Raw genomic sequence first — 21,783 nt, forward strand, 5'->3', positions numbered from 1 at the left:
ATTATGAGAATTCATGCTACCAGATGATGAACAACAGTTAAGAAGTGTCTCAGCATAGTAGTAACTAAAATATTTCAATAATGAAACACATCAACATGGACCCTGAATCTGACTTAAGGTAACAATCTCTTGCTTCCAGCAGAATCCAACTGTACCAGTGTACTGTGGATTGGATGGATGCTCGAGAGCTAATGACTTCAAGCAATGAAAAGCATTCTGAGGAGAATAATAGACATAAAAGACCATTCAGTCAGCTGAGCTTCTATTAATCAGAATTCAGGAACATGAATAGAAGTCTCCCACTTCATCTAAGCATAGAGCACTGAAAAAAATGGTCAGTGGCTTAGAGAAAGCTACCAAAAAAAAAAAAAAAAGACAACCCCAGACAGGAGGTTTCCAGTTGGTAATGGTTCAGACTTTCCAAGCATTATACATATCAGGACATTTCCAAGCACAACTACAGGCTGAGCCAAGAATGTATTGAAAGCAGCCCTGAGGAGAAGGACTTAGGGATGCTGGTGGACAAGAAACTCAACATGAGCCATCAACGCGTGCTTGCAACCCAGAAAGCCAAACATTTCCTGGGCTGCATCAAAACCAGCATGACCAGGAGGTCAAGGGAGATGATTCTGCCCCTCCACTGTCATTGGACCCCACCTGGAGTACTGTGTCCAGCTCTGGGATCCCCAGTACAAGAAGGGCATGGACCTATTGGAATGAGTTTAGAGGATGCTAGATCTGAAGCACCTCTCCTGTGAAGACAGGCTGAGAGAGTTGGGCATGTTCAGCCTGGAGAAGAGAAGGCTCCAGGGACACCTTATAGCAGCCTGCCAGTACCTGAAGGGTCTACAGGAAATCCGAGGAAGGACTGTTTACAAGCATGTTGAGTGACAGGACAAGGGGTAGTGGCCTTAAGGAGGATAGATTTAGATTCTCACTCTGAGGGTGGTGAGGCAGTGGAACAGGTTGCCCAGAGCAGCTGTGGATACTCCCTCCCTGGCAGTGGTCAATGCCAGATTTTGCAACCTTTGATGCTTTGGGCAACCTGATTTAGTGAAAGATGTCCCTGCCCATTGCAGGGGGTTGGAACTAGATGATATTTTAGGCCCCTTCCAACCCAAATCATTCTGTGATTCTGTGATACTTACTGCGCAGAGATATGAGGACAAACATCTTGTAAATCAAGGGTTATGGACCTAAGTAGTTCGATCATTTTATGGCAAAATTGAAATTCAAACATAGGTCCAAGATAGGCTAAGTTGCTTTTTCTACTCCAAGAGAATAGAAAGGCAGCTATAAAGCTTTTTTATTTTTCCCTAAGCTACAAGTTGCCTAGATATCTATGTCAACACGGTGTCTACTTTTTGATATAGTAGATGAATTCAAGGAGAGTTCCTAAAGAGGGACATGGAGCAAGACTGTGGATAACAGAAAGGTAATTTGCCCAATCTCCAGCTTCTGCCTGGACTAGGACAAAGTATAAAAAACAACGCACAGCCATGACCCTTTGTATGATGTTAACATCCTGACAGAAGGAAGAAAAACATCTCCTCCTACAGAAAGGAGAAGCCAGGAGATAAGTAGAATCTCTGGATAATAATGAAGACTGGCCGTAATTTCTAATGCCAAACTTATTTTCTGAACAAAGCAAGAGTTTAAGAGTTTGTCTAGCATACTCAAATCAAAGGATGGATTCAGCAACATCCATGTTAATACTCAATCTCAAAATAATAAAGTTATTCACAGATTTCCAGATATCCAAACCAGACAGTTGCAAAATGAGACCTTTCTTGTGTTAAAATCAACACCTGCCAATTAAATCTCTCCTTCTCTGTTCTTCACTCTTCCTTGATCTCACTTGAATCAGGGATTCCTCCTGCCAGATCAAAGTGCTCTACTGAAAGTGAAGGCTTTCCCAATTCCAGCCTTCATGGGCACTTTTGGGACTTCAGTTTTGATCTTGTTTTCCCTCAAGAAAATACTTGTCTATTTTTCAGATTATTTCAACACATTTGCATGTACACTAATGACTATTTAGTTTGGCCAGATGGCATATCTAAATGCTGCAGTCTCTAAATGTAGCTTGCTTGGTTTTCTCCAAAGCAACTACAAAAATGATGGCAAAGGAAAAGTATTTAAGAATTCTGTCCATGTCAGTGCTGATGCTTCCTATCAAGTTTTCCATTTGTGGGAGGCAGTCTGCCGTAGGATCCTGGCCAGGTCCATAAAATATTGCCACTGGAAAAGGAAATCCAAGTTGCAAGGAGTAGTCAAAGGATACAAAAGCTTAGCTGTGTCCTCCAGAGAAATTCATGTGATGAACTCCTGGAACAAGCATTGCTCATCCACAGCAAAATGAGCTATATTTTCCAGACAGTGAAGGGGAGTTTACCCAAAATTTTCCTTGCAACAGAGTCCTCCTGAAAGTTCTCCCATGACCAACAAAGAATTCCTGATGTACAAAGCTCTACATGGTGGCTCACAGGTTTATAGGCTAGCTTAGAAACTTAATGGGTACCTTTCATCAAATGCTACCTTCTGAGAATCATAGAAACCAACATGGTTTGGATGGGGTATCCTAAATTCATATGTCAGGGAAAGCAATGGTATATTCTAATAAGTCTACTTCACCTCCTGTTTTTAAAAAAATACTTGCACTGCCTGAAGTTGAGAAGAAGTCCCACAGAAGAATAGAAAGCCATCCATTGCACAGGACAAGGCAAAAAATGGTCACAGCCAAAAAAAAAAAGCTCAGTCCATGTTCTGCCATTCTAACATAGATGGGTGCCTCCAGATAGGACTGCTCTGTAGGTTCTAAGTGGAGTAAAGAGCAGAGGTCTTCCAGTACCACATCAGGATGGTGACTGATCAGCAGTGACATGACTAACACAGCAGACTTGGTGGGGGCATTTAAGTAAATAGCTCTGTTGGCAAAGATCAGATGGCCAGGTGCTGCTTTCACTAGTGAAACCTGACATACGATTCATCATGGATTTTCTGCTTAGGCTAAGGTTGGCCATAACATTGAATCAAAAGCCAAGTGAGCCCAAAGCCAAAGTGAAACCAGAATAGGTCTGCAAAACTATTCCTGGGCTAAGCAGCTTCAGAGCAATCAGAAGAATGTGATGAGAGGACCATAATTATAAATGTTTGCCAAAGCTTTCTGGTGGTCCAAAATGTTCCAAAACGTTCTCGGAATGTTGCAGCATGGTCAAAGCATTCCTCAGTCTTCTCAAGGGAGGCATGGGGAGCAGAGGTCACCCTCCTACAGAAGCATGGATAGTAGATTCATTTTTATATTCATATTACCTTTAATTGATTAGCAGGTTGTAGAGCAAGCAGGAACACACCACACACACAAGAACTGTTCACAACCAGTACAAAAGACTGTACGTCACTGCATGCTGCACAGTGCTGAAAACCGAGTTTGACAAATACTAGTAAAATCCTTGTCACAATGGTAAGCACAGAACTCAAAGTAAACTGGAAAAAAACCAGTCCTGAAGTAACATAACAGCCTACACAGAGCATGCATCCCCAGCTGTAAAGTAGTGAAATGGCAGCAAACGTGCATCCTTTGACAAGCTATTGCATCCACATACCCCTACAGACACAGCAAAGATTAAATATTTGTCTCAGGCTACATATGATGTATATGTAGCCTTTTAGGGAAAACCTAGACAGTAGCCTATTATTTAGGCAAATGAAAAGAGTAGTTCTAAACTTCACTGTAGTTTTTGATGCAAACTTGAATTTACACATGTCCAAAAATGAACCCTATGATACTGAAGGACGGACAATGTTCAAAGAACTTGTCATAACTACTAAATAGTATGAAATGCATTCATTTATTCCTATTCTGCAACATCTGAGAAACTGATGTCCAGGGTAATTTCTACACTTTATAAAGGAGAATAATGTACAATTCCTCGAGCTAGCTAGTTCTGAGCAGGCTACCACATTCACCAGGGAGAGCACTGTACTTGACAAGAATACTTCACTGATGCTAATTTTGTAGTAGACTTGGTTGCATCCAGTTGAACTCTTACTGAAAGAGTTGCAGGGGCCTAGAACAGGCTGCCCAGGGAGGGGGTGGAGTCACCAACCCTGGATGTGTTTAAAAAAAGGGTAGATGAGGTACTTAGGTATATGGTTTAGCATAGGACAGGAACAGTTGGATGATCTTAAAGGTCTCTTCCAACCTTGTGATTCTGTGAAGCAACCCTTCGATATCATACTGCACCACAATAGAACAAAAACCAACCAAACAAAAAAGGTAAGCAGAAACTTTAATTAAAAACACAACACCCGATTAGCAAATATGAATCACAGAATTTTCAAAAGCCACAAGATACGTCCCTGGTGACCTTGTGTTTTACCTATTATGAAGCCTCAGGCCAAGTAGTTCAGTGTTTGCCTCTTGTATAAACCCAGCATAATCCCAGAAACCAATCATTAGTTACAGGAAGCTCATCTTGCTGGTATCTTCCAAGATCAGCAACACATTTTTATAACTTGTACTTCCCTCAGAGCACATCTAGTTCAGACTGGTGGGAGTTGCTGCCTAGGGGGTAACGAGACATATGGGATGCAGGAAAAAGTATCTGGGGATTGTACAAGATTTAGTATGATATGTTTAGGGAAGGAACAAAAGGCAATGAAAGGGAGGGATCAAGGTAGTTTGGGAAGGAATGAGCATGGGAAAATAGAAAGCTAAAGGGATAAAAAGGGCCACTTCCATCTACAGAGGTGGCTGGTTTTACTTGTTTGTCCTGTGCTTATCACCCCAGACCTATTGAAACTACATGCTCAGTCTTGCCACTTTTTGGATCTGGGAGCATGGAGCTGGGGCAACATTGCTTGTGTCTACTGGGCTACAGGAGTCACAAGACAAAAAATAACTCACATCAACAGTGGAAGAATCAAGCACTTTCCAATTAACTTTGCTTTTACCCTCAGCTCGCAGAAACAGATGAATGTGCAAGGGCTGAAAAGATTAGGACTGTTTATGAAGAACAGAATAGCATGAGAGAAAGCTGCCCACACATAATTACAATCTCTTTCTTCTGCTGGCTAAAGTGCCCTCCAGAAAGCTCAGGGAAACACTGTTGGTAAGGCCAATTGTAAGTTGTGTAAAGACACAGTTAATGAGTTCCATAGCCTAGGAGTTCAGTAAGTAACAAAAAAAATAGAAAAATGTCATGACTAAAACCAACATTTGCAGTTACATTAGCCAGGATAAAGTGAGTAAAACTATGAAACACAGCCAACAGAGCAGAAGTTCAGAAGTTATTCATTCCTGTGGCTTAGTCAAATACCTCATCGCGCTCATTTCACACTGTCTAGTAATACTTACTGAAGCATCTGACATTAACTAAACAGATGAGTTAATGAATTAGAGTATTAATCTCTTCTGCTGAATGCTATCTTAATATGTGGAGTGTTTCTACTCTGTTTAAACAGTGCCATTCAATAGCTATGGAATAAACATCAAAGCTTATTTGCATCAAGGATGATAGTATTGGAAGAAGAAAGAAAACCAGATTTTTTTCAAGTTTACTGCACCTCTCATTTCTATCACTATCTGAAGATCAATGTCACCTCACTGCAAAAGTTATTATATGTGTATATATGTATGTATTCCATGCAATTTTGGTACACCTTTTGGTATGCCTTTTGCTTACTGTGCACACCACTGAAAAAAGAAAAATTATCCAGAAACATTTGAAAAACTGAAGAAATGGTGTAAACATTATTAAAATATAATACTGTAAAATACATTGGGAAGACCAAAAAAAAAAAAAAAAAGTCCAAGACTCTCTCAGTGCAAAACAGAGTAACTTTGGATATATCTACATAGTTTGTGCAGTCAGCTGAGAATTCCATCTGCTTTCTAGCCATGGAGCAGGAAGCTAAAAAGAAAAACTACAAAATATCCAGCACTGAAGAGACATAGTTTCTGCATGGTTCTGAGCACTGGCAGAGCACAGCTCCTAAAAGAAGCTGTGGGCATACTTAGTCCTATAAATACTTACCAGGCAGGTATCCTTGACAGATGCATTTAGGTCTCTTTGCAGGAGACTTTATGGTTCTGAAGACTAAAAGTGGTACAAACTGGGAATTTACTACAATGCAACCAAAGTCTCTTCTCTGCACAACACTAAAAAAAGTAGATGGGAGTGGGACCAGCATGTGTTCAGTGGGAGCTCTGAGAGAGTAAGGAGCTATTCTCCATGATATTTGTAACTTGTATGTAGCTATATGCATAATTATAATATAATTAATAATAGTATAATTTTGTATATATAATTTATATAATATATGTTTATATGTTTATGTATTCATAGTAATATAACTAAAAATACTAAATTCTTTCAAAGGAACAATTTGCTTATCCTTACAGGTCACTGTTACCTCTTCCTCAAAAACGTATATATTTAAATTGACATACAAATGCAGGAATATCACTCGAGACCCATGAAGTCACCACTCAATGTTTTTAACATTAGCTCATGCTATATTACCTACATACAGCTAATATAAACTGGCATCCGGGCCTTTCTATCAGACTTAGTGGCTGACAAGGTATGATGTTACAAAGAGCTTCTGCAGTTTTTTTCCTACCTCTGAGGCCCACTATGGTTTCTACATTATTTTTCCACTCACCCAGTGTCTAATTTATTTTTCCTTTCTCAAGTTGTCCTTTCTATATCCATGACCTAACAGATTAGCTAGAAGTTTTCTTCCCTAAATTTCTACCTGCTTATTTCAGCCTTCTACAATAAGAAACTCTGATCTAAGCTTTTATTGTCAGTTGATTTATTCTAGAGCTTCCTCCTATACACTCTGGGCATGGAACTGATGAACAATACCCCTTTCCTCAGATCACCCAGCTGGCCCCACACCAGCCCAGGCAGATCAGGTGATGGATGTGCTGCCAGTTTTGTTCCTAGCATGTGATAAAGGTGCCTCCATCAGAAAGAAGCATCTAAGGGATTAAAAGCTGTAGTTGTCCCACTGGGCCACACACTACCAGATTTTCACAGGAACTGGTAAGAAACCCACACCTGTCCCTAATGGACTTGCTCCAGGGATGAAATGCAGTTTTGATTTGGGAAGGTTGAGCTAACCGGAATGTTCAGTGCAGTGAAGATCTCTGGTGTCCCTAACAAGTCATACTTACTGTATGACTGTATTACACGCAGCTTATGACGAGAAAGTAAATGTTACACTGCATCATACACAAGTCACATCATCTTTCATGGGACCTTATTTCTCATCTTTTTTACAGTCTGGAGTCTGTAGATGGCTTATCCTGTGAAAACTGGATTCAGAAGTCAAGCCTAGTCCATCTGTGCTCTGTGCTGTCCTAAATCATCCTGATTCACATAGAGGAATTTCTGAACAAGGCAGGTGTAAGAAGACTGCATAAATACTTTAGTAGAGAATTAATACAGCATCTCTTGTATTGGGTGTCTGTGCCCAGGATTGGCAACAGTGGCCCTGCAAGGGTGTTTTCTGAGAAGACACCAGAGGCCACCCTGTACTTGTACACAGCTGGTGGCACCTCTGAGAAAACTTATTTGATAAAGGATTGAAAATGGCATACAGAGAGAGGAGAAGAAGGGGGAAAATAAAAAGGTAAAAAATAATTACAAAAAAAAAAGAGTGAGAAACTTCAAAGGGAAACCCAAGGTCAGAGGTGGTGCTCCGTGGTGGTGCAGATATTCCCTGCAGCCTTTGGAGGGAACACACTGGAGAAGTAAGGCATAAAAAGAAAGGAATGGCAGAGAGAAACTACTATGCCCTGATCATAACCTCTCAACACCCCTTTTGCACTGCTTGCTTCCTCTCTGAAGGGACTTGGACTGAGCATAACATGCAGTGATAATGATGGAGGAGGAGAAAAGTCTGGGAGGAGGTCAAGTTGAGCCTAGGAAAGCAGAAAAGAAAGCTGTTGTTTTCATAATTGGCAATTAAGTATTTATTTCCCCCAGTTGACTCTGTTTACCTACCAAGGTAATTGGTAAACAGTCTCCCTGCCTTTATCTCAACTTAGAAGCACTTCAATTCCTGTTCTTACCATTTTGTCTCCTGTCCTGCTGGGGAGACAAGGACACAGCTAGGTGGGAATTTGGCTGCTGGCCTAGACTAAGCCACTACACCTCTTAACTGAAAACCCGCAAAATGAAGTCCACAAGCAAGAAAATAAAACTGGTCCCCAGTGTTTTGTTGTTTTCATTTAAATGGGTGGCTAAAAACATTTCAGACATAGATAAATACTCTGCAGAGAAAGGATACTCGCATACGTGCTGCAAGATACAGTCTAAGCACTGTGATTCTCTCCTCCCCAAAGGGATTTGATTAGAGAATCACTTGCAGAAGCTCTCTGAGAAACTGTAAAACATCTGAGAAGGCACAGAATGTATTAACCCCTGTCACTGCACAGAAAGGAGCTTTGTACACGAGGATTTTGGAGAAGTGCCAGAGTACAAGTACTCAAATATCAGTGCGTGCTGAAAGAAGCTGAGTCTGTGAGCTTTATCTCATCAGAAAGACAGAGAAAAGGCTTCTGACATTATTAATACAAGTGTACAGAGCGGCAATAAATCACCGAGCTGAAAACCGACAGGTTCTGAAAAATAGAGAAAGGAGATTCAAAACTTTAAATTGGTTGTGCAGAAGAACTAGAGAAGATTTCTGGAAAACAAATATAAAGTGAACATTTGATGGATGAGAGCTAGACATTAAGTCTGAATTAATTTGGCACAATGGCATTACCTGGATATACACTGGAGGTCTGGTTGAGATAAGAGCACAGTACAAAAAGCAGGAAAAAAAGGAATAAATCTCTTCAAACCACTTGAATGAGCAGGACACAACAGAGGAAAAATAATTATCTAGGTTACTGAAGCTGCTTGAAAAATTACTAGCAAGCCACACAAGCCACTGACAGAGTTCCACAGAGTGAAACCCAAATACAATCGAATTTAAGGACAGAAGAAAAAGCTAGATTTGTTCACACAGAAGACATCCACATCTCCCAGCACTACCTAGAGCCTCAGACAGTTGGTACTCAAATAGCAGACAGCACTGTAGAATCAGTCCTCCAAGCCACAGGTGAACATAAGAGTGAGAAACCTTGAAACCATCTGGAATCATTATAATAGATGTCCATCTTGCATTTCTTAGTGAAGAACTGGTTTCTATGAGTAGAAGGGTTATGGTGAAATCTTTGTCCTGCTGAAATTGAAAGTGAAATTTCTGGGATTTATTATGTGACTCTGAAGAAGGCATATCAAATTTGTTGTTTATAGATATGGTAATTATGTGCCTTTTGTACCTTTATGGAAAATCAGCAGGTTACACGAGTTATCGTATTTTACAAAATGGACCTTGCATTACTGGCAGAGTCCACATGCTTCTTCATACACACCAACAGGTTTATTGTTGTGCTTTACAGTTTTTGCCCCAAAACACTGATTTTGAATTTTCAAATCTACTAAATGCCAAACCTGTTCTGATACTCACACTGGAGAATTTTGCCAGGCAATCCGGCATCTGCATGAAAATGACTGCTGACCTGTGCCTTTCTAAGGCTTTCAAAGCCACTCTAGTTTCTTCCTGTATAAACACCCTTCTGTAACAAGGGGGCACATGTTCACAGAAGGTACCTCCTTACATCACAACTTGACTCCAATACTTGCAGAAATAGGAAAATAGGCTTTTGCTAATCTTTCAGTCAAGACAACAGCAGAAGCCACAACCACTGACAATACCAGTCTCGGCAATGGTTGTTTTCAATTTGTTATGTGGGCAAAGATTGCTCTTGTCTTCAGATAAGATATTCTAATACCTAAGAATTTCTTTTGTACTGTTAAATCCTAAGATCTTACCAATTTGATCAAAGATACAACACAGCCACAAAATGTATCCATCAAGGTTAGACATATATTGAATTGTTATGAAACCAATTAACAGCTGGCCTGAATTCATTTGGTCATACTCAAATCATTTCCCGTCAAACATCTGCAGAAGATCAAGTTATTCTTCATGGGTTTGCCATAAGATTTCACTCATTTCTTTTAATCTGTTTCTTTCAGACTCACTGTTCTTTTTTTAAAAAACCTAATTTCAATTTGAGGCAAAACGGTCAATATATATTAAACTAGGAAAGTTTTGATACCATTACTCTTTGTGTATCAGTTCTGAATTCACTTCTATCCCAGCTATGAATTTTTTGCTGATGCTGTTATTTCTGCACAACGTTTTTGCTTGGACTCTCACCCTACTCCCACTGAAGTCATTCAGTTGGAATCTCCATCACTTTGAATAATCATTATAGTGCGCAATTGGAAGAAATATGCAATAGCTAGACAGTAGGAAAAAAAGTCTTTTACTTTAAATATAGCTGGGTTGGGAATAGGGCTAAACAAAAATCAAGAATTCTTAGAAATCAGGACAACGTTTTTCCTTTCTGTTCAGTTTTGCTGACAAAGAAGTTAGTAAGTTTTGCCTTTCTTTCAGATATATACCCCAGGATGGAAGCGTATCTTGCTCTGATACAAACTGCCCCAATACGACTGAAGATTAGATGAGTAAAAGGTTGTGTGGTGAAGAGGAAAATGATTGAGCTAAAGACTTCGCAAATAAACAAGAATCCTAAAAAGGGAGAGACTCCAATCTCCTCTTGCCAACTGTATTTTTGCCCCCACTCTATGAAAAAGCATAAATCCTCTCCCACAGTCTGGCAAACACTTTCCTCTCTCTGCTTTTAATCAACTTTTTCCTATTACCGGTCCAGTTTTCCCTCCTTCAACTTTTATCACTTGTCCTTCATTAAGGAAACAAATCACATTTTCCTTCTTTAGTTCTCTCATTTCTTCCCACTCAGTCTTCCTTTAGACATGAAAGATCACCTATCCACTACCCCCACCATGACCTAGCAGGTATAACTCGCTTCTTTCAGTGTTACAAACTCTAGCTAACATTTTCCCCACTGCACTCAAAGTGCTGAATTCACATGTGCTTCAGAAATGCTGTATGGAAACAAACTTGTTCAGTGTTAATAAATACAACATGACACAAGTATGTATGGTAAGAAGAAAAACCCACTGAAGTGAGAAAAATATGCATGGGCTTCAACAGGCTTTGGGTGAGGTCTTTGATACGTGCATTAGTAGGAGACAGAACTAAAAGGGACTGGAGAAACAGGATCCTTGAAACAGTCCAATTTATTCACACTGAGGCTATTTAAGGTCATATCAAGCTATTGTTGTCTGTTCTAGTTCTGTACATCATACATAACAGTGGAAGGGAATAATTATTGTTGGGGTTACTTCATACAGAAGATGCTATTTGAATTTTAGAATAACAGGAAATAGAGTTATATATTAAGCTTGAAATAGACTTTACTGCCCATACTAGACAAGCTTCTCATGACAAGAAATGTCACATTTCACTAGAAGATGGGCTCCTTGCAACCAGGAAAAATTAACTCTTTTTTCTACCTCTATGAAATATAAAAAAAAAAATATTTCAAATGGTTTCATATATATGAACTACTTTAGGACAGAATTATCTATGTGCCTGATTATACAATAACACTAATTTGACCTTAGGTGGGAATTAATACTGCAAGTCTGTCTTCTAGACAAGATAATATGACTTATTATGTATATATATACACACATGTGATTCTTTCAATACTCAAACTGCACCCACTGGGGAAGTAGAGGCAACACATTTTTTTAATGTAGGTTCAAAGTCTGCTTTTCTGCTATATGTGCTTACTGCAGTAAAGCAAAACATGGAACTAAAAGCAGTACCTTTGTTGTAGAAACTCTCCGATATTCTGAAAATTATTTTTTTCTTTTCCGTTTAACTTAACACCAGGAACCAGATTTGAAGTACTGACTTAAAGAAAATCTATACAATGGCCAAGTTAAATAGGAAAGTTGATTAGTTTCAGAATATCACACAAGTCATATGTATTAGGATCTGACCTTCTGGAGCTGGTTTACTCGCATTTGTTTTTTCTGGATCCTTCACCTTGGATTTACTTGTTTCTTTTCTTCTCTCTATATCTTTAACTGAAAAGTAAAGAGGGGAAAAATCAGACTCAAAATAGTGCAGTCAGAAGCATGTTATTTTCTTCTTCCACATAAAGAAGTTGCACAGAACATCTTGTGATGCTTAGGTAACAAGTGAGTTACTGGCTTTTCTCTCCCTCTCTTCGGGTTTATTTTATGAATCTTTCCCCATCCTGTCATCATTAAAGTTCTCAAAGGGACTCTCCTCACACAGGAGAGTCCAAACACAGTGACATCAGCACCTAAGCCCACACTTACAAGATCCAGCATTGAAAATACAGTCCAGAAAATTGGCAAAGCTAGCTGGGTCAAGTCCAGCATTTCAGAACTCGATTTAACACAAAAGCATATAAGCCAGTTGTTACATTATCCTCTTTAAAGCAACAGCTCAGATCCCATGCCCAAAACTGTATTCAGGGCTCCAAATACTCCCATGAGAGCAAAATTGCTCCAAAGCTCTGATTCAAAACTGATTCAAAAGCAAATTGAGGTCCACAAGCTTGCAGAGGAGTCAGCTTTTACCAAGGTAGATCTTGGTTATTAGTTGGGTTACAGATAACGCCACCGTAACACCAGGTTTTATTCAGCATCTGGGTTTAATCCTCGCATAGAGTCTCCAACCAAAGTACAGTGACATGACAATACCAGAATAATACTAGTCAAAGAAGATGCCATTGCTTAGCTTTCTAAGGGAAAGGCTACGAGCAAGCTAAGGAGCCGTTTGATGGCCTCCTCCCATGGCAATGCTGTTGAGTGGCAAGTCTTCAGAGAAACAGTACAAAAGCATGTAAACGCTCACAGGAGACAAGTTGGCCATATCATGTCAAATATTTCTGGATTTGGAAAATTCATGTCTAACTGTCAAAATTCTAACCCCATCAGAAGAACAGACAAGACAACACCAGTTTTACTCACAAATCTACCCACACCTGCATTTTAAAAGAAAAAATCCCCTAGTGATCTTTGTTAATTACATACTATATACAAAAACTTACAAGCAGCACTAGAATATGAAAGTATACCTGACTATATAAAGAGGAATACTCTTAACATTAAGAATTTATTATAGGCTTGAGATTTCTTTGTATATCAGCTACAACTCAACAGCATTAAAAGATAGCTCCAATGCACTAAACCTGAGAATATTCTCAAAGCACTATATAAGTTTGTCTTTTTTATCTCAAGAATTTATGACCACTTGTCAGAGAAGGGGAAAAAAAACACAGAATACAGGACAGAAAAAAAACAATGATTCATGTAAGTCTGTATCTGATTTTACTTGTGCAAGGAAGGTATCATAGTGTAGTTGTAGAGGCCAGAGTTTCATTTGACTGCATGCTTTCACCTGCAGCAAAGAATAAGTACACTAAATGGAACATAACCCTGTATTTTTAAGTGAAGTTGCTGGTTCCGCTTTTCCTAATGAATAGAGGTACTTTAAAAACCAGCCACAGCTAATATTATAGAAGTTAGTGTAGGTTTCTGTGGACTGCTTTTTAATGCTTAAGTAATCTGTGGTTTTGTGGGCTTCCTAGCCAGGACAGAACTTAAAGTAGTAAACACAGAGTTGTAGCAATGAAAAATTAGAAAGACTTTGACACACACCACATTAAGCAGCCAGTGTATTTTATCTTGTGCTGATTCTAAGAGAAAGGTGGTTTAGCAATAACAGTGAGAAATCTTCAGTATCAAGGGAGTTCAGTAGGCTTTCAAGTGTACTCCCAGACTGTCACATTTTTCTCTTTATTGAACAAATCTCCACTAACCATATTTAATTGAACTGTTTAAGACACAGATCAAGACAAATGAGCTACAAAATATATATCACTATGATACTGACATTAAGGGTCAGATAAAGTCTTAAGCATAATTTGTAAATGTATTTGACATCTGAAGCACAGTAAGAATTTAGCCTTTCATAGTATCATTGAACTAGCAACTAGTTGCCAGTTGGCACAGCTATAAGAATATTTCAATAAAAAGTTGGAAGAAGAAAAGGAATTTTTTTAGCATCAGAATATAGCACTTCCTCTCTTCTCTCTGTTCATTGAATATTCTCTTCTACCAGATACTGCCTAATTTCATAATGGAATCAGGGAGGAAGGGATTCAAACCAGTGGAAACAAAGAGCCCAAAGCAGCAGTCTCCTGTGCAAGAACAACTGCCTCAGTTTAGATCTCGCACTTTATGTGCCAGTTGAAATCTGTGGCTATGATTAGCCTTCCACCCTGGAAGAAACTCTTGTACCATTGTCCCTCTTGGTGTCAGATTTTGTTACAATTTCACAAGTTATGTTAAACATTGGATAAATTCTGCATCAAGCATAAGACGACACATACTTCTGAACTGGCCTTGGGCTGGCTTACTCTCCTTGTCTTCACTAAAGGCAATGATCTGAAGAGCATAGTTTTGATCTGGAATAAGACCTTGAATAATTGCTTTGGTTGCTGTGTTTTGAAGAATTAATTGATTGGTTTTTCCACCTATAAGAAAAGAAGACAAAACAACCCATAAATACATAACATTGGGATTTTTATAGCACTGGAAACTAACAACTTAAAACTACCTCAAGAGCTATGAGACTTAAGTGATGCCACTTCTGTGACTATCCATACAGCCAGGCCAGAGGGCACAGGAGAAAAGCAACAAGTTAAGCAGTCTGACCAAAGACATGGACCAGTTTTCTTATACAGAAACACTCCACAAGCAAGGAATCAGCTTTTCTGTCTGGGCCTTGTGGAATAGTCATCATGTCCAACAAAGCTATTAATTAAGAAAGAAACATATGGCAAAAAGCCATCAAATTTAGTAATGTCATCCCCACAGCCTTTCACATTGCTTTGTGATTGGCTGCCTATTCTGATCCCATCAAAACCATATCATCTCTGAACACCCTCTTTGCCCACTTCCTTTGGGCAAGAAATTCTTATGTATAAATACAAATATTAAACATTTCCATGTATATTTATACATATATAATGATTATATACAAATATGTATTTTAGCTGTATATTAAAAGTGTACCGATATCTAAATTTAAATATGTACAGAAGTAGTACCTCTACACAGTTACCCTGACATAGCCATTGTGCTGCCTGTCTTCCTATTTCATGTTTTAATTAAAAAAAAATTTTAAAGGGGGGGGGGGGTGGGGGTGGTCTTAGGGGTTTTCTAAAGTTTGACCTAAAAAACTTTTTGGTCTTTTCTGGGGAGCTCACTCAGGGAGATACAACTTTGACTGAAGTCGGGTTCCTATGCTCCTCCTTGAACACCTCCTAGACTTCCCTATATCCCACTAGAGGAAAGGCAAAACTGTCAGTGACGATTCCCAACAACTGCATACGAAGCGTACGTAGCATCCACCCCCTTCTACCTTACCCAGTCAATTCCTGTATTTTATGCCTTATGACCACACTGTGTTGAGATTGATTTCTCACTTCTGTTAATCAATCAAAACTGTTATCCACAGCTTGCTCACAGGTCCTTTGTCCTGAAAGATGACACTAGCCTCTGAAATGTTCTTCAGCTGTAGGAATACTGCCCTTTCACCTTAAAAGAGAAAGTATGGACTTTTGTTTTACCTGAACTTGGAGTGACAAGAAGCTTATATCCACTGAATTGCCCTTTGGGGGCTTTCCAAGATATCTGTACACTGTCAGGACCGACTACGTTATATCTTAGTCTTGTTGGTGGGGACACTGCAAGTGGGGAAAGAAAACATTTTAAATTCATATAAAAAGCAACCATCAATTTTATAATAAACACAAAAATGAACACATATAGGAGGACAACACAAAATTTTAATGATAAAGGATGCAAGTTATTCAAAATGTCACATACATCAGTTTATTAGTTTGTAAAATGACATCCCCGGGTGCACTACTTCCCTCAGATGTATTTTTCATCTCTTTATAAAAACAAACTAGCATCCTAGCAGCAGAGGACAGAAAGACAGACAGTGTTAGATGTTAAGATTCTAGTATAGCAGGCAAAGCTGGTAATAAAAAAATGCTCTTTGTTAATATATGAGAATTAAAATTGCTCTCCTTGCTTACAATGGCAATACACATTACCTAGTCTCCTTTACCTCACATTACCATGGGCATTTCCCCACATTTGAAGGTCATTCAGGGCCAAATTTTCAAAGCCTTGCGAAGACACAATAACCAAGAGGAAAGACAGACATGCACAAGGAAGAGGGACCATGAGGTGTCCAATTTGCAAGCCTGGCCTAAGCAGCACACTGCAAGCGCTGCTTTGGCCTCATTAAGACCAGAGGCAGTCTAGTCGAGATTTAAACAGGGGCAATCTGGCTTCTATTTCTAGTGTGCCATCACCTAGATTTCAAATAGAAGCAGCAGGTGAGTAAAAGCATGAAACAATTGAGAAAGAGTGATATTTCAGTGAAACAGTGCAGAGGAACCAATGGAAAAATCGACCCTACGTTGTTACTGTAGTATCAGCAACTTTATGTCTATGCACATACACTAGTATTCAACAGCTTTGCGTCCCTCTGCTCAGGTAAGCTCCATTGATGCTGGACAACACCCCAAATAGTATTTCTGTTCTGCTTCTGGGAGCCACATCCCTCTTTTATAGCAAAAACATGAAGCAGAGCTGCTACAGGTACAGCCTGTGGCACCCAAGGTTGTCACTGAAGGAAAACCTTCATAGATTTGAACAGGGTTTGGCTCACATAACTAACAGATCAAGAAGGAAAGGCAGCCAGGGAAGCCACCCAGAAGCTGAACAGAAAGGGCTGGAAAAGCTTAAACTCTTCCACCAACTTTATTCCTTATCTTCCTGCTACCTCCAGAACCCCTAACCTTTTTTCTTCACGTTCCAAGCCCTTGGTGTCACTACCACTATCAGCCTAAGCCTAAGTCTAAGCAATAAGGGGAATTATCTGAAGGGGAAAGCAGCAGGTTTTTTCCTGCACTACCCAAGATAGCTCTGGTCGACTAAACTCATGTGCACACTTTGTTAGTTCATTAGATAGAATAAACCAACAGTTCTCACAATATTTCTGATGTTTAAAGATTACAACACATGGAGCATCTGAGTCAACAGGCAGGACGTGTTAGCCAACAGTCTCTGGCCGCTCCATTTAACCTGCTACAGTCAATGCAGCTCTGGCACTAGCAGCAGCCAAAGACCTGTCCTGAACTGATTACTTTTTCCTACGTGCTTCTTTTTCCAACAGGTTGGAGGGGTGAGGGGGGGAAGAAGGGAAAGAGGCAGGCTGTAGTGGGTTGGGGTTTTTTAATATATTTGGGGTGGTGCTTTTTTCATGTCACCTACCATTAAAAACACTTCTGGTTTTTAGAAGTAAAAGTCTGGAGGTTTAACACAAGAGACATATTCCTTTGCATCCAGCCTCTCAATCCGTACAGGAGAGTTTGGCCAGATCAGAGGCAGGTTCTGCAGTTCTCTGCCTTGAGGGACTTAACACCAGAACACAGAAAAGAAAGCACATAAGCACCACCAATAGCTTAGTAACACCTCCACATCCCCAAAGACTTCAAAGAACAAGCTCAGGAAGTGGAACAAGAGAACAGAGTGCTGATTCAAAACGTTGGGCTTACACCAAAACCATCATGTCCCCAGTTACCGGGGACAATCTTGTCAGACCTCATTTTCAGACTGCCTGTCACCTTCCTTAAGTTTAGAGAAAGAGAAGGTACAAGCAAGAGTGTGTGCAGAAATTACTGCAAATACAAAATCAGTTCTTTGAAAATTTGGCCCTTGTATTGTGAAATGTTTAGCTGGGCAGGTTTCTGCAAGAACATTCAGCATGCTGTAATTGTAATAAAATGACAGAGACTACGGCAAAAAGCTTTGAAGGCCAAGCAGACGGAATTTATGGATTACAGTTTTTAATTCATTCTCAAGATTCATTCTGTCTTTGAGCTATACATAAATCACAATGAATGGGGGATGAATGAACCAAGAGCAACAAATCATACCTAGAAGTTTGCAAAATATGTAGCTCCTTTTATTATTTATTTTGCCTAAGGAATATCAAATAAGCTTTTGAACAACCACAGTATGCAAGTGTGTGCTCCATTTTACAAGGATTAAGTGGTAAATTTATATGGGGATGAAAAGGCAGAGCAGAGAGCAAAAAAGTAACACCAAGGATTAGCAAAAAAAATATCATGACTTAGAGTTTCAGAGTTCATTTTCTCTGCCATCTTCTTCCTTCCCCTGTTATTCCCTTCCATCCTACTTTCAACTTAACAGTTTATGAAAGCACCTTCTAACAAAGAAGCATAGGTCTGGCCTAATTGCTATTAGCCATCACCAAACCAGGTAAATTTTGGGAGCCCTAAAAACAATCACAGATTTTACGAGCAAAGAAAGACACAGTCACCAAAGTTGTTCTGTTTACTACAGAGTTACAATGTGAAAGACTAGAAAAGTTGTGCCAGAATAGTCTTTACATAACTAGTCAATTTTCACTGGGTTCTTTTTGTATCAAAGGGGCAGCACAGTGGAACAGGCATTCCCATACAGCAATTAACAATACCAAAGCAAAGATTTATTCACCAGACAGGTACTCAACTGCATCTTAGTTGTGCAAAGACTAACGTTCTGGCATAGAAAAGTACATATAGCTAAGGAAGTTAAACTAATACTTGAACAGACAACAAGATATTGATGGGAATTACTACACATTCACCAACCTGAAGAGGATATCTTTATTTCTTTGGACCTTTATTGTCTGTGGAACAAAATCTCACTTCTTGTAGAAAGGGAAAAAAATTAATCCAAGCTGAGTCAGTTAACTGATAAAAATCAGTAGCTAGAGCTTGTTAAGTAGTTTTACAGGAATGCAAAAGTGAATGGCCGTCAGCAACATTAGAGCAGTCACCCAAAAGAAAGCAACAGACAAGTTCAAGGCATTGGTTTATGCCACCAGATAAATTAGCACTCCAAATACATGACTCCCATGGACAACCTGGGAAACAGCATTTTGAACTATTCAGTATCTTAACAGAAAGGAAAAATACTGTGAATTGCACATGTGTAGGTCTCTGAGGCATCCAGTACTCTAAGACTGGATACTAACTTAACTTAGTGGCTTCAAATTTATTTTTGTCCTAAGAATTGACTAATTTAAAATGCACTGCAATTACATTAGTAACACATGGACATTATTGCTACACAATGAAAAGTTTCCATTTTAAATACAGAAGGAAAAAACTTAAAGCAAGTTACTTTATGAATAAATGGAAAATTCTAAAGTATTTTTCTTGCCCAATGCTATTTTTGTGCACTGTATAAGAACATAAGTAGATAAAAGCTGGAATTTTTGGTTACTCTCATTTAAGTGATGTTATGCTGAATAAGGAAGAAAGAGCAATGATGAAAAAATAAACTGCTGTGGAGTCAAAACTGAAGGGCACTGTGTGGTTTATAAGGCGTTCAGGCAACAAAAGAGACAAAACCATGTAGCTCAATGCAGATAGCTCCTTGGTTGAAGGAATAAGTTGTAGCTTCAGGCATGTTGACACATACTCCTTTCCAAGAAGTCACATTACACACCTTTACCTATGCATCTTTGCCAAAAGGAGGAAACAAGCTGGAACTAATACCAGCTCTTCCTACGTGCTGGCAGAACATACAAATTCTTAAAAAGACAAATATACTGTTAGTGCTGTATTAAATAGTAAATAGACAGCTGCATGAAGATACTGCAATATCTCAAGAAGAGATATGATTTGAGAAATATCTTATTACTTTAAGTGTAGCAAGAGATACTTTTATTGTGTGAACATGGAATAGAGACTTTGCATCACCTCGTTCAATAACACAACAGTCATTTTGGGCCAAGGCAACAGTGCACTTAGCTTAGTATCACACTGCTGACAGCATTCAGCAGTTGAGGCTTGCTGAAAGAGTATAAGAACAAGGGAAGTATTGTTCTTTATTCACCAAGTACATTGACTCTAGCTTTCTGCTAGTGTGATGATTGTGGAAAAAAATCTCTCTGACCTTCATTTCATTGTATCAATAGTTTGAGAGTTTTCTCCCTTACATGTAACAGATTAAATCAGACTTAAAAAAAATGGGGGTGGGCGGGTGGGGATGGGTGGAGAGGGAAGAGTATAGTTTCCAAGGTCAAAGAATTACGCAAAACTTTCTGGAGATGGATCTCAATCCCCAACCCTGTTTTGCAAATCTTAACCATATGTATGAGGACTGAAACACATAGAGAGAAGACTAACCATATGCTTTGCTTTATTGGCTCATTAAGTCACAAGCATTCTGGACCTCACTTCTGACCAGAACTGATGTGTTGAACATTGGGAACATGTATTTCTTCATTCACCTCACATCGCCCACAGTAAATATTACTGCTTACATGTGTCCCCTTTACATGTGTTCCGGCAGAGACTTGTAAAATGCTTGCAGATTCCCAGACATCCAAGATGGTATGTTTCCCCTGCTCTTGAGTGCCACGCAGGCCAGACAGCGCTGCTACTTGCATTTACCAGAACTTGGAAAGCCTCAGGTTGCCATTAGTCTCTGAATGTGCTCGTGAATAATGCATTATACAAGACGCTCTAGAAGAGCCCCAGGATCAAATTCTGCTCCCAGTTATGCCTATGCAGTCTCATATCAAAGGGATTATATAAATATAAGATTGAGAGAAACATCTTTCTTTCAAAATCATAAAAACTCATTGGCATTCTTCCTCCCTTCGTCCCCGAGCAATAGGATTTCTCTAGAAGTCAAACCCCTGTCAGTATGATCCAACAAGAACTTCAGCCTAACAATCTCAGCAGTATCTTTTAATACCCACAAAGGAGATTTTTTAAAAAGCTGCAGAAGTAGTCTGTGACATTTAATGGTCCTGTGCAACACTATGATGTAAGTGTTACAATAGCTACTGTTCCAACAAAGAAAAAAAATATATGCATTCAACACAAGTACCATAGCTGGTCCTTCAAGCTTACTTGATTACATAGAGGATAGTCATGGCAATTTCTGACCAGTACTTTCATGTAAATTAGCTTTAAAAAAATGCTCCATATAACTCAGTTTGAGGTACATGGATTTGCAAAGAGATTTATGATATTTGGGATAGTAGGTTCAAAGAGCTCACATGAACGTATAATTCTACTCCACCCCTGAGATCAGCAGTAAAACTGCTGCTTCATTTCAGTAGTACTGGATCTACATCCTACTAAGAGGGAAGTAACATGTGTATTTGGAAGAAGGAAGTCTATTTCTGCACATCAGAGCTCTACCCTCTTATTGATGACTTACCTTGGCTCTGGGCATCACTGATGAAGAAAGCTGTGACAGCTAAAAAAGCCAAAAGGAAGCAGCTCTGTATCTCATACCGACAAAGCATCTTCTCCTCAAAACACACAGTATCAGCAGGTCTGAAAACACATGGGGGAAAAAACAGACTTACTAAACCTGCAAAGATAAAGCATCAACTTTATGAAAATTATAGGCAAAATCTGATTTCCATTTTTAAAAAACTAGGAATTTGTTGTAAACATCAGTGGAGCCAAAACTTCATCCTAACAGCAATTTTATAACCAAAGCATATTTTACCTGAAAAGAACAAAGAAACACATTTGAGCCACTCAACATTCCTGAAAATTCGGCCCACAGAGAGAAAAAAATTATATTCTTTGCTAAGCATACAGGAGTATTGGAAGTAGATTTTCCT

At 39.1% G+C, this 21,783-nt stretch overlaps 1 protein-coding gene across 1 annotated transcript in view; it reads right to left on the reverse strand.

Annotated features, from left to right (window-relative positions):
• COL14A1 (collagen type XIV alpha 1 chain) overlaps positions 1–21,456 on the reverse strand; it is a gene marked incomplete at both ends in the record, with an annotated part of 119,125 nt that extends 97,669 nt beyond the window's left edge. Inside the window, 4 exons of the mRNA XM_084280445.1 lie at positions 12,006–12,092; positions 14,432–14,575; positions 15,674–15,790; positions 21,369–21,456. Coding sequence (XP_084136571.1) covers positions 12,006–12,092; positions 14,432–14,575; positions 15,674–15,790; positions 21,369–21,456 — 436 coding nt within the window. The remainder of the gene's footprint in view (positions 1–12,005; positions 12,093–14,431; positions 14,576–15,673; positions 15,791–21,368) is intronic.
• Positions 21,457–21,783: the final 327 nt, after the last annotated feature.

The sequence above is a fragment of the Gallinula chloropus genome (genome assembly GCF_964237585.1).
Source record: "Gallinula chloropus genome assembly, chromosome: 2".
NCBI classification, from domain to species: domain Eukaryota; kingdom Metazoa; phylum Chordata; class Aves; order Gruiformes; family Rallidae; genus Gallinula; species Gallinula chloropus.